General features: G+C 39.6%; 1 protein-coding gene across 1 annotated transcript; it reads left to right on the forward strand.

Annotated features, from left to right (window-relative positions):
• Positions 1-199: 199 nt before the first annotated feature.
• eif4enif1 (eukaryotic translation initiation factor 4E nuclear import factor 1) lies at positions 200-13865 on the forward strand. The gene is given in 20 exon segments (XM_085161181.1): positions 200-555; positions 1195-1338; positions 1420-1493; positions 2692-2819; positions 3790-4058; positions 4321-4519; positions 4666-4829; positions 5566-5701; positions 6952-7128; positions 7655-7821; positions 7823-7927; positions 8480-8557; positions 8692-8872; positions 8988-9076; positions 9305-9438; positions 9726-9807; positions 9949-10072; positions 11139-11450; positions 11591-11761; positions 11909-13865. Coding segments are annotated over 19 exon segments (2871 nt in total). The 5' UTR covers positions 200-555; positions 1195-1245; the 3' UTR covers positions 12097-13865.
• Positions 13866-14146: the final 281 nt, after the last annotated feature.

Genomic DNA, 14146 nt, shown 5'->3' on the forward strand with positions numbered 1-14146 from the left:
GGCCGTCTCTAATAATGCCTGTCAAGTGCCTTTTACCGTAGTATAAAAATCACTACAAAGCAATTTACATTTTCAATATTTTATATACATACGTATGAACCAATATATTGGGAAATTAATTTTCATATATTGATTTAGATTTTAAAATAACTATCGCCAACGCGCACCTGCCCATTTTAATTTTTACAAAGGCGCGTTGGTCACGGCGTAATCTTTGCCAGGACCTTCTTAAAGCGGTGATCAGAGGAAAATTTCTGCTACGACTTAGAAAACAGAGAAAGAGAAGACTATTATTTGAGATTTCACCGGTTCCGTGTGATTTAATTTGTTGTTTTGGACCAGTCTTATTGTGTTAGGTTACCCCTCTATAGTGTGTGCTCCCTTAAATCACAGCGACAACTCTACCGGCTCACGATTTGGTGCTCGCTGGGTGGGCATTTATCCCCAGTCCCCCAGCTAGTTAGCTAGCTCAAAGTGCTAGGCTAGGCTAGCCAGCTAACTAACGTGATCAGCTCGGCCGTTAGCGACCGGCATTCCCTACAGCATTCAAACTGAGTAAGTCCGTCTTTAGCCAAAATTTGACTTGCAAGTCGGTTGTCTACACAACTTTTGTGCCACGAATTCGCCTTATGGTTAACTGTGTGGGACGCTACCATCGTTTGGCTAACCCTGTATCAATCTCTTGGCTAACTAGTAGCGTTTATTTCCTAAAGCTGAAAAGATGGGGAATGTTTTGTATTAAAATGTTTACATGTATTTAACTCGCTGGATCTTTTCATTGCAAAACGGCTTCGTTTACAACTCAAATGCGATAGCCAATTAGTAAATTGACGTAAATGCTTTGTAATATAATGACATGTCAGTTCTCAGCTGCTGTCAATTAAATTGCTAATTAGCCAGCAACAACCTGAGACTCTAGGGTTGTTCTTTAACTGCCCGGTGCAGGTAAGTTCCATGAGAGTTTTTCTTCACGGCAACTTTTCTATAATTTTGTTTTCTCGTGCTGCCTAGTTTAAGATGGCAATACATCTGATATATTTTGCAGCAACAGAAGGAAGCCGTGTGTTTTTTGTTTGGTTTTTTTAAATCTTCGGAACATGCGTCCTTTCATTTGAAGTAATTGGCCTTTAAGACTGTATTTAGTGGCCGTGGTCGAGGATAATTGACTTGTAAATGTTAACTTGTCATCCACAGGTGTAGAGTCATTGGTGGCTGAGACACTGTCTGCTCTGACTGAAATCCATCATGGAGAAAGATGCCTGTGTAGAGCCTAAGAATGGTGAAGCTGCTGTCGACCAGCCTAAGCCGGCAGCCACAGCTCCTTACAGATACACTAAGGTGACAAAATGCCAGCTGTGTCATTGTCTATCAAGTTTAGATGTTGCTGTGAATTAAACTAGACTATCAATTTATTTGCAGGAGGAGCTTTTGGAAATCAAAGAGCTGCCAATCTCCAATGAAAGGCCTGAATGTCTCTCTGAAAAATATGACAGGTATGAATTTGTAAAAGTCACACTGGGTAATACTGGAGAGGAGATTATGCTTCTCAAATGAGAAAGCATGGGTTAATTCTAGTAAGGAAAAGTACTAGTATTCCTCTATGCTGTGAAATACTGATTTTTGGCACAGATAACAGTTCTTCAAATGTATGTTTTGCTGGAACTGAAGTGTATGTGATCAAAAGTTAATTTGATTAAACGAGGTTAAGCAGAGGAGTTTCTACACAAATATGTTCACGGCCTTGAAACTAAAATTTGCATAACGTTTGTAATAATCATTGACATGGTTTAACTGTCAAGAAGACTTGCTCCTGCTTTTTGGAAGTCACATGTACTTTCAGCTTGTCTCTTGCTCAGAGCTCATTTAAATTCCTTGGGGTAATTCTTAAACAACAGTCAAAGATTTGTTCAGATGTCTGCTTGAGAAGCTAAACAAACGCTTGCGCTAGAAGACTTGTATCTTTGTCCCATAGCTGTTAGAGCCAGGAACAGTGGCTATGGCTATATGAGAAGTGGGCTCATTAAAGGGTGGGTCAAGCTGTTTTTTGGGGTTTTATTTTTAATCATTAAAAAAGAGACCTCTTTACCCCTTCAAAGCCTACTATGAGTTGCCCTCAAATATCTTTTCTGAACTGAGCAGTTGGTCATTATTTTTTTTTAGATCTGCTTATGTTTGCATCCGCTAGTGTGGTGAGGTGTGAGGGTGGTCTCTGCCTAGGCAGCTACCCTTCAGTTTTAGTTGTCATCTAATCACATCTTTATTGGTGGATACTGAGGTGTCAGAACTCGTCATTAAGTGTAATGTCTTTATGGGAGAGTTCATGAATGACTTCAGATTAAATTTGATTTGTCTCAACTGTTGGAAAAATTGTTTATAGTAGTCTGTCATCAGAGTTAAACACTGCTAGTGCAACAGTATCAATTGGTTTATTATTTTGAAGATCTGATTTTCTTGCACCCTCCTTTTGGGTTGTATTCTGTGCTCACAGCATAAAGGTTGAAATGGATGGCCTCACCTGTGTATTGTAGTTTTGCCCATGCCTATTTTTCATTGTTGCTCTTTATTTATTTTTTCCTAAACAGGATCCCAGGTGAGGCTGTAGTTGTCTGTCTTCATTTGAAATTTGACTTAAAGTATGGACTTAAGTCTTATCTCTGGCTATTTCTTTCTTTTTCTTTTTTTTTAAAATAGTGATGGTGTCTGGGACCCTGAGAAATGGCATGCCTCATTATATCCCACTTCAGAGCGAAGCTCACCTGTGGAAGGTTTTAAGAAGGACTACATGGATGACAGAGTTCCATTAAAACGAAGAATCCCAGGTAAATGGAGATCGACAGACCATGTGACTATCGCGCATTGCGTTGTAGGTACGAGTGGCAGCAAAATCAAAACACTACATCAAGTGCTAGCATTTCCAGTAATCATTAATTCTGTGGTTTTAATCCCTAGTTATGTACAAAACGAAGCAGAACAAGGCAGGTCCGTACAAAGACCGACTTGACGAAAAGGCAAAAAAGAGACCATACGAGCATACAGAGTGGACTAAAAATGTTAGCACGCTGCCCAACTTTCATCACGCACATATTTATAATTATGTCTTAAGTGTGAGTGCATACACTCACGCAGTGTTTTGTAACTTCAGATTCCTGCAACAAGCCCAGGTCCAGTTTACTTTGGTGTATCTATTTTCTGATTTGGACTATTTCATTTTACAGCTGTCATTAAAAGATTTTCTGCATCTCGTTTACAGGCCAACACAACATACACAACATTTTCAGATCCAATAGAAATAAAATAAGTGTTTCATAATTAATTCAATTTATTGTCTTTATTTATAAATGGTACTATTGTTTCATTTTATTATAGAATCTTACAAGAAAGAGGCAAAATTGTATTCCATTGTACTTTATTAGCTGCTTCGGTGAAAAACAAATCAACACGGCAAAAAAACCCCATTGTAAAACAACATACTGGAAAACAGTTATTCATCACTTGATTGCTTCAATACAAGACTTGGGCACATATATGCAGGACTTTTTGTGGCTGTTTTGATGTTGCTCCCTCTCTCTCAACCGATCAAATCTCGCTTGCTGTTATCCTTTCATCTTTGCGTTTTGTAATAACAATGTTGTCTAGAAACTTAACTGTGCTCTGATCAATGAATGTTTAGGATTTTAAGTTCCAGCCTTGCACAAGATTTCCAAACTGCTGCAGTGGAATTGTTCATGTAGTCTATGTACTCCATAAAACTTTTTTTTTTCCCCTCCCCCCCCCATCTGTTTTTTTTAGATCCCCGTGAGCGGTTAAAGGAAGATGACCTGGATGTAGTACTGAGCCCACAGCGACGTAGCTTCGGAGGTGGATGTCAGGGCAATGCTGCCCCTCATATCCGTCGCCCAATCAGCCCCTTGGAAAACAAAGAAAATGATACTCTACGTATGGGAGGGTCACGCAGAATTGGCAGTGGACGCATAATTGCTGCCCGTGCCTTTGAGAGAGAAGCTCGTGCAGAGAAGGAAAAGGAGCGCGAGAGAGACTTGAAGGATAAAAGATTTAGGGTTGGTGTTTGTTGCTTTCAGTCGATGCAAATGACCTTGCATTTAGTTCTAATGTGATATTGAATGCACTTAAATTTTTTGGAACTTTATTTTACACGATACATTTTTTAGTTTTTTTTTTTTTTTTTTTTTAACTGTCTAAAAACACAATTCTCTTAAGACTTGAACTAAATCTATAAAAGTGTTTCTGTGCAGTTACTCTTTAATTGTCCCATCCTATATTTCTAAATTGATATTGTTTGTCCCGTGTAATCATTTGCAGAGAGATTTTGGTGACAAGCGTGTGTTTAGCGAAAGGAGGAGGAATGACTCGTATGCAGAAGAGGAGCCAGAGTGGTTCTCGGGGGGTCCCACCAGCCAGTCGGAGACAATTGAGCTTATTGGATTTGATGACAAAATCCTGGAAGATGATAAACGCAAATCTAAGCGTTCAAGGAAGCGGACAGAATCTTTGAAAGAAGGCATGTCAAGACATTGTTAGAAATACTGCCAACATTTTTAGGGACTATTGCATTTCTAGTAGTATTTGGAAAGTCAGTTCAGTAAGACTTCTCATGTTAAAATTGTGACTTGTATTTAATTTTATTGTCACACATCTTGTATGCAGTAGTGGAATGTAATGGCGGACAGCCCGAGGATCAAGATGTGGGTTTGCAGCCGACAGCTGATCAGGAAGTTCCCCACACTGATGTTCTTCCAGAGCCTTCAGCTGGTGACTTCGACTTCAATGAATTCTTCAATCTAGAGAAGACCATGCCAGGACTGGCCTCTGTAAGTACTGGGGTGCACTATGGTTTTGTTTTGCTTAGTGGTGTGAAGCTCACAGATGGGGTGTCATTAGTAACTTCTAAAATATCAGTGTGATTTTAATTTTTCCAGATAAGCTTAACAGTAGAGGTTTTCATGTTTGCTCACCCCTGAACCAGACATAACTGTCAACTTAAAAACAAATGATACAATTAAGACTCTTACAAGTCTGATATTTGTGGCTTTTTTTTAAAAAATGAATAAATCTGAATTTCACAAATTGTGCATTTAGTCATATAAAACTAAGTATTGATACTTTGTATCAGTGCAAGATTACCTCTGCTGCACTAGCTTGACCTCACTGAATTTGGTCTTTAGTTGGTGAGTCATGTCACTGAATGGTGCACTATCAATGTTCTGTTCTCTGGGCTTTTGCATGGGGTTAATGAGATGTTTAAAAGGCATCAACAATCCAAATTTATGCCCATCATTGTAGCTTGGATGCAGTTTCTAGTTTGAACTAGAAAAGCCCAACTGCAAACTACTTTTAGCACTTTTAGATTCAATACTTGCTGGTAAATGAGAACAAGGTCAAAAAGCAGTGCATTCAGTGACACTGCCCTCAGTCTTCTAGCACCTTTTTAGTGCTAAATCGATGGAAAGCACTACAAACGTAAGTGGCACATTTGTTCTTGCATCCTTCAATATGCAGATTTTTGTATCCTAGTCTGTCTCACAGGCCCCTATTTCTGTCTTACAGATGATAGAGGATGTTTTGGGAGAGGGCCCTGTGTCAGCTAGCCGCTTCAGCCAGTGGTTCTCTAGTAACCAGAGTCCATGCAGCCGGTCCAGCAGCTTGAGGTCAACTCCTCATGAAGAGCTGGAGAAACTTGCTGGTAAGTGATTTGATTTCTTGACCACTGAGTCAAATCTATTTTCTGTAAAAGCAGTTGTAGGGCACACGCTTGTCACCTCTGTGATAAGACAAGTCTTTACATGATATCTGACGTTAATACAGTAAAACAAGGGCATGAAGGTATGCAAGGAGAAGGTGCTAACAGGTGGGGATGTGAAACCCTTGTGTTAAACAAATGACTCGCTGGAGCGTTCACTAGTTGCACTCTGTATGTCTCTGTATGACAGGAAGCACGAACGGTGGTTGGAAACTACTAATGTGGCTACGTGATGGAAAAAGCTGAACTTAAAGCAGCTGATTTAAAAACTTATTACCGATGTTACAACAGCCTGGGTTTAAAAAGAAAAAAAGAAAAGAAAATAAATCAATTTTGTGTGATACTATTTACAGATTCCTGAAGCGCTAGAAGGCTGTTCAGTTAATGTTAAGTCATGATTAAAATTTCTAGGAAAAAAAACATGACCTAAGCTGCTTTTGTGCTTGCATTTCACTTATGCTGTGTCTTTTGTATATTTTGCTTTGTCACTAGATATATCTACTCTTATTAATCCTAAACTGGGGAAATTGACTAGTTACAGTAGCACAAGGGCGAAAGAAAAGCTAAATTGTTTATATTAGAAAATTATTAAAAAGAAAAATGAATAACAACAAAAGATAAAAGTAGAAGTTGAATAACTATAAGAGTAATTTGTATGCACAAATGGTATTATATAAAACTAAAAGACACCAGTTTTTATATATTCAAAGTGCAGCAAGAATGATAAAATGTTGTTTTTTTTTGTTTTTAAAGCATGTGTTTATTCTTGTGCATATTGCACAGTCTGTCAAATTGAAGGACCTACGATAGCACTTGGATAGGATAGAAATTGCCCTTCATTTTGTTTGTACTAATAAATGCTGCTGTCTGCAAGCTGGAGGCATTGATTAAACATTAAGTATTCTTCTCCCAGTATCAGATATGAAAGATTTCCTTGAAATATCATTTTGAGGCTGTATTGTCTGCCTCAAGCAGTTATTTAATCATCAAGATAGCTTGCACGATTTAAAGAAATCTTAGAAATGTACCCTTGACATTTGCACAACACTTTTGGGATATATTATCAAAATCCTGACCTGCTACTATTGCATCATATGTGATGCTATTTGAGTACAAACAAAGATTACGCTCCCGAAATGATCTGGATTGCTGTTAAATATCCTAAATCTTATTCCCCTTCTGATTCTCTGAAGGGCTCGAGCCACGTTGCACGTCCCCCAGCCGAGGCAATGCCTCATATTTTGCACCTATTCAGTCTTCTGAATGCAAGGAGAAGGTGGACATCCTGGAGCTGCTGCATAAGGCCAAAGTAGACCTGAAACCTCTGCTTTCTACGCTCTCTGCCAATAAGGCTCGGCTTCGGGACAGCAGTGAGTGTCTGTTTACTAAACCATTTCCACAGCTGAGCTCTACTCAGTGTCATGTGGATTAAAAGTCTACCTTTTCTGTTCCTAACCACACACATCCTATTACCAACTTTTTTTTTTTCTATTCATGGAGTGACAGAGTCACAGTTCAGCAGGCTCATGCGTTTGTCTTTGAGTAGGTATGGCACAAGAATGCCAAAAACAAACAAGTGCTGAATGCCATGGTGCACACGTCGATGATCCTTGACAATAGCTAGATGAACTCGGGAGATTTCAGCAGTTAGCTATCATGTTTTTCAAAAATGGGTATATGTAGAGAGAAGCTGAATTTCAGGCTTTTAAATTTTAACATTCAGCTGCACCTCTGTCTGCAGTAACACACTGAAAGCTGTTGCAGGATACTGTGGAGTTTAATTTAATTTAACACAATTTATAATTTAATAAATCCATTCAATGAAATGGTAATTTGCTTTTTAACACTGAGCTCTGATACATGAAGGTTGAATTTTGTTGTATAATCTGTTCACAGCTAATTCTGGAGTTGTACTCTCATTGGAGGAGGTGGAGGGAGAAATGAAGGGAATGAGGCTAGACTCGGAACCACAGAGGCGAAAGGTGCCACCTGCCGAGAGAGGAAATGGAACGCCCTTCATGGCTGAACATTTAGAAGAGGCTTTAACTGGCGGGTTGAGTGCCCTGTCCGCGCTCACGTGACACAGACATGTCAGCCTTTAATAAACTGGTCAGCAGCATGAAGGCAAGTGGAACTCTGCCACCTCACCCCAAAACCAACACAAACACTGTAAGTATTTCTACATATTTATAATTTTCTTTGCTCCAAGTCGACACTTGATATGTGTCAACTTGGAGCATTGTGCATGTTGCAGTAAAACAGGTGAACTCGGGCCCTGTTCAATGCATCCTGCAAGCTTAAGAAACCCCCCCCCCCCCTTATTTTGTTTTTAATTTTTTTAAAATTAGGATAGAAAATGATGGGCATAAATTTGCTTAACTGTTGAGGTTGTAGCTTGTATACCTTGTTTTTTGCAGTGTCGTCTTGTAAACTGTCCTTTGTGCAAGTCAGTGAAAAAACCAAAAGTACTAGCTTCTTGAATTGGGCAAAAGAATTGTCAGAATAATATAACGGAACATGAATCTAACAGCGTTACTCACTTGCAGAATGGACGCTTTGACGTGGAATTGCACGCACACGTCTATCTCGTTCAGTTGACTTCTGCCTCCCTGGCGGTGACTTGACTAAGGCCAATTTGTTTGCAGTTCAGAATGTAGAGTAGCAGACTAATTACTTTGTTCTACTTTGATTTACCCCAATTTTCCTCCCTCCTGTACAAAGCAGCAAACTGCAGATCAAGCTGTAGTGACACTGCCTGATGCCCAAGTACCTGCACAGCCACAAAAAAATATATTCCAGGTGGGTATGGTTACTGTCCTGAGGATAATGAAGTGTTCCTACAATCAGTCAGGGCTAGCTGTTGACTATTCACAATAAATCTACAAAATCATAAAGTAAATGAGAAGTTATTTGAAAATGTTTTCTCTCTAAAGGAGCTCTTGGGAGTTCGTAGTGGCTCCCCAACGCAGTTTGGCAATCTGCTGAGCAGCGCCGAGGCCCCAGTAACTTCTGCACCTCTACGTGGCCTACTACACAAGGGCCCTTCACTCCCTCTCTTTCCACAGAGGGCACCCTCACCTGAATACTTCAATAGTCGGTTGCAACCTCCTGCAGGTAAGCTTACTGAGGAGTGCCATGGAACTAGGAAGAATGATGGCATGCAGTTCTTTAAATTGGATTAGCCCTTAAATTGGTCAATAAACAGTTCTTCATCCTCTCCTACCTCAAGGATTTCCTGTTGGTCCTCAGCCCATGCTACCAGAACAGTTTGCTGATATACACAGGTCAATCAGTCCTGGATCTGCTGCACAGCAACAGGTTACTGAGATGAGATTTCATGCGGTTTGTTTGGTTTATATGTAAATAGTTAAATATGCTTTCAGTAAACTACTGTTTAAGTATTATAATGTATATGTTGTGATACATGTTGCTTGTAACAGTCATATTGATAGTAGTAGCATCATGGAGTAAAAATTACATTTATAGGCCTTTGAGCTAAAACTTTGACTTTTGATGAGTTGGGTTGGGTCTACCTTGTCTTTCCAGATGAGGGCGCTCTCTATTCCTATTAACCAAGCAGACTTGGAAGCACTGGCATTCCAGCAGGATCTTGCTCTCCATGCCCACCACCAATTCCAATCTGGCTACAAACAACCACAAGACAAGTCTTTCCGAAATAGGTTTGTTTTTGCTTTAATCGTGTTTAAATATCACCTAGTATAGAGACTTTAAATAGTTATGATATCAGTCAATTTTAGCAAATTGAGTGACATGCACTTTAATGTCTTATTGAAGTCCTATTGACTGCTTTTTACAAAACAAATACTTTCTTTATAAACAAAGCTAAAGAATATATTGCCACATATTAAGCCAGTATAATGTATGCGTCCAAGGATAAAAAATAATGTTGGTTAGAATTTGTATGCTGAGTGTTTGTTTTGTTTGTTTTTTTTTGTTTTTTGTCCAGACCGCAGCGTCTTAATCGTTCCCCTGGACCAGGCTCTCAGCCTGCTGGAAGAAACTCTCCAGGAAATACTGTCACCAGTATGGTAAGCATAAACGTAACTCTGCAAACTTTTTTTTCTTCCCAGTGTTGTTTTTAAAGTTGTTTTGACTTATTTCTAATTCATGCACCTGTTGTTATTGCTAGTATTAACTTCTTTCTTTTCTTCCTCCCCTGCCTATGTCAGTTGTCCCCTTCATTTACACCCACATCTGTGATCCGCAAAATGTATGCAACAAAAGAGAAGAGCAAAGATGAACCTTCAAATCGCTCAGAGACCAAGGACGACTCGGCAGCACATTCTCACGATGGTGCAGTATTAATTTACCGTATTTTCCGGACTAGAAGGCACACTTAAAATCCTTCAATTTTCTCAAAAATCGACATATAATCCAGTGCACCTTATGCATGAATGCTGGTTGTGCTTACTTACCTCGAACCAATTTTATGTGGTATACGGCGCACAAAAATCTGTCAAATGTTTTAGTACAACTTTGGTAAGCTACGAAGCCGCACCGCTTGATGGATTGTCAGAGCATTACAGCTACCATAGTCAGGAGCCTCACGGAGTAATCTGGGCCCAAAACTCAGTCCTCTTTAGGTCCAAAACACTGCGGCATCACTGAGAGTTAAAAACTGTTCTTTCACCTTTTTATAAAATGGTCAGTGTTGCTGCTTCACCAGGTGTAACAATTAAGTTTAACATCCAGGCATCCATGAAAACAGAATTTTTATTAAATTTAATAGAGTTAGAAGTTAGCAGGAAGTTAGCTCGCTAGTTTCCACCTAAATGTGATATACCATGTTCTGACTGAGGGAAGACTGAAATGAAGACTGAAAACTAAACAGCAGTAACGTTTGTAGGGTTACTGAAGTTGGGCTAGCTGGTATATGATGTGCTACGTGATCGCTAGCGACATAGCTATGTTAGCATAACATAAGCACAGTGAAGGTGGAGGATGAATGCTAACTTTTTTCCACTCAATAAAAGTTAACATGAGGGTTCCTGATGGTTGGGGACAAATGCAATTGTATGGCAGGATGCTGTAAATTTCTGTCAGGAGAACAACTGAGATAATCCATCCACATTATGAGGTTAGTCATTAATATACTGCAACAACATGGGAATGGAGTAGCTGCGAGAGAATTTAATATTAATGAATCAATGGTACGGAAGTGGAGGAAGCAAGAAGAATGAGTTGAGTATAATTTGACTTATCTGACTGTTTTGTTTTGCTTAGTGTGCCTTATAATCCGGTGCGCCTTATGGTCCGAAAAATACGGTACCCACAACTAGTTTGATTTTTAACTTTCAATTTCATACCTGTGAGTTAACACATACCCTGTAACACTGAGATCTCGGTTGTATGATTACAGGCAGCAGCTCCCCAAATCTATACCTGGAAGCAGTGGATGGTAATGTAGCTCAGTCAGGGGGAGTAAAGACCAGCTCACAGACGTTGTCTAGCAAAGAACAAGAGCGCCTCAGGCCTGGCTCTATTGGACACCATCCACCCGCCATGGTACCTCCAGGACCATCCTCATCTTTCCCTCGTCCTGTCTACCCAGTACCGCTGCTATCCCACGTACCTATGGTGCGCCCTCCTCCCCAGCTCCACCCTGTGGTGCAACGTATGCTGGCGCAGGGTATCCAGCCCCAGCAGTTAGGACCTGCTCTTGTGCAAGCAGGTTGCTGGCTTTTTTTTTTTTTTTTTTTTTTCTCTCTCAAATCCTTTTGCTTTATAAAAACACTAAAAACTGTATTAGTCTTTTTGTAACTAACTGAATATTAAACCTAATTGTTTCTGATCTTTAATTGTACTCTCAAGGTATATTTCCGCCACATGACCTTGCACAACTTCAAGGCTTGCCTCCTGCCCTGCTTGGACAACCACTGTACCCACTAAGTGCAACTGGGCATCCACTTCTACCTCCCAGAGCCAGTACTCAAATGCAGTTAGCAGCAATGCAACAGCAACTTCAACAACAGCAACGACCAAGTGAGTGGAGGAAAATTTCAAATATTCAAATTCAGTGGAACTATGTGGCTATGGCAGAATTATCCTCACAAATGTTATTAAAATGTGGTGTATTTAATTATCTTGTTTGAAGACTTGCCGATTGAATACTTTTGTCTTGTCTTGCAGTACATCCCAGTGTCCCTGGCACTCAGTCACAGAGCCAAGGCCCCCACCGGACGAATGGTTCCCAGCGACACGGCGGCAGCCCCCCTCTAGGCCTCGCCAAGTGGTTTGGATCAGATGTACTAGAGCAGCCACTCCCCTCTATGCCAGCCAAGGTCATAAGTGTAGATGAATTAGAGTTCCGGCCATAAGAAAATAAACACTGTGCTGGAATTTTCTCCCCCCCCCCCCCCCCCCCCCCTCTTTGTCCATCTCCACTTGTTTACTGTGAAAATGTGAACTTTAATTTGAAAGACAGTGCACAGAACAGGATGATGTAACTAAACCATGCTTTAACTTCAGTATTGAAGTTACTGCTTTTGAAGAGGCAAGTGATGGAGATCCGTTTTGCCAGCTGAGTGAATATATATTTTTTTGTACGAGACTGCACCGTAAATAATGTATAGGCCCAATTGTACAGACCATGGGAAAAAATTCTTATTCTCAGTGTATATAGATAAGGTGTTTTTTGTTTTGTTACCCCCCCCCCTTTTCTTAGTAAAGGGGAGCTGTACCAATCTTGCAGTTCGACTGAAAACTGCGACAAAGTCAGCAAAAGCTAGTAGCATTCCTTTGTCGCGTCGCAGCCACCCAATCTCGCATCACCTGAATCGTACTGAGAGGGTCACACGGTGAAAAATGTTGGCATAATTTTAGCGCATACATCTTCCCTTTCATGGCATAGATAGTGGCCCTTTCCTATAGAAGTGGAGCATTAAAGATGCCTCTGAGGGATGCAGCAAGCTGTTTGTGCCTTTGTGGTTTTTTTTGTTTTGTTTTTTTTTTTTCTTTTTTGAACTGTATCCTCTCCAATCCTACTGGTCACTAATGGGGGCAACACTGCTCGCAGTCATTTTTTTTGAGGGTGGTTGGGATTCAGTTTGTGTGCTATTAAGTTATAAAAAGCACAAATAGAATTAATAAATAAAATCTTGATTAAACATTTTTTGTATTTCCTCTTTAATGCAATTAAATGTTTACGTGGTTGAATGCTTACACCTGCTACTAAGAGTTCAGTTGTAAAACTTTCCACACTAACAAGACATATGGTTGCAGTAACTTGTACTTTTGTGAAACAGAAAATAATTGTTTTGAGTCTAATTCAGAAGCAGTACTTCACACTGGTCTGAGATGTTTGTTTTTGTTCACCTTAACATGGTCAAGGGTCACAAACTCGTAATTCAAACATAATCTCAGTACAAACTGTTAGTTTAGAAATTACTAAAATGGTCAAAGTTTAAACTTTTTAAAGGTAAACTTTAGATTGCAAAAGATTGTATTTACAAGATCTCCTTAAATGTTCATTGTAAATCTGATCTTTAATTATGAGAAACTAATGAGGTTGCTTTTTAAATTTTATCTTGAGTACTTGTGAAATATTTAAGGTGGTGGCGTGTGGATTGATCGTTGCACTCAATCTTTGTGGGTATATACACTTAAACATTTTATTAGGTACATTTATTCAGCTGCTGTCTGATTAGATACTGGTTTCAATCACATGGCAACACCCTAATTTGGACATGTAGATGTAATCAAGAATATCACCTGAAGTTTAAATGGAGCATCAGATTGGGGTTGAACTTTGAACATGTCATGCTAAATGGGCTGCACTGAACATTTCAGAAACTGTTGATCTACTTGGGTCTTCTTACACAAGTATTCTTTCTGATGATGTCCATCCCTTTATAGACCACTGTGTGCCAGTGCTCTGATGGCCGCTTCCAGCAGGATGATATACAAAGCTCATTCTCAAACTTTACACCAGAATCACTGCCATGTTACTCTAATAAGATAAGATGACCTTTATTAGTCCCACAGGTGGGAAATTTGTTTTGTTACAGCCAAAGTGCAAAGTTATGTAGCAGAAATTAGAAAACACTGGAATGCAATAAAATACTATATACAATAGAATAAAATATAATATATAAAATAGAAATACAAATGCTATATACAACTGAGTAAGAAAATACAAAAGTACAACTTCGTCAGAAGAAGAATTGTACAAGAATTGCACAATTGCAATTAATGGACTCCAGTCACCAGCTCCAACATCATGGATGTCCATCTGCAGCAACTACGTGGTGCATGATGACCCAACATCTGTTTCCTGCACCTTGTTGAGTCTGTTATGAATAATTATGGCTATTCTACATGTAAAAGGGGTCCAATCTGGTTCTTGCAAAGTGTAACTATTGAAGTCGC

Source organism: Neolamprologus multifasciatus, chromosome 5, assembly GCF_963576455.1.
Source record: "Neolamprologus multifasciatus chromosome 5, fNeoMul1.2, whole genome shotgun sequence".
Classification (NCBI taxonomy): Eukaryota; Metazoa; Chordata; class Actinopteri; order Cichliformes; family Cichlidae; genus Neolamprologus; species Neolamprologus multifasciatus.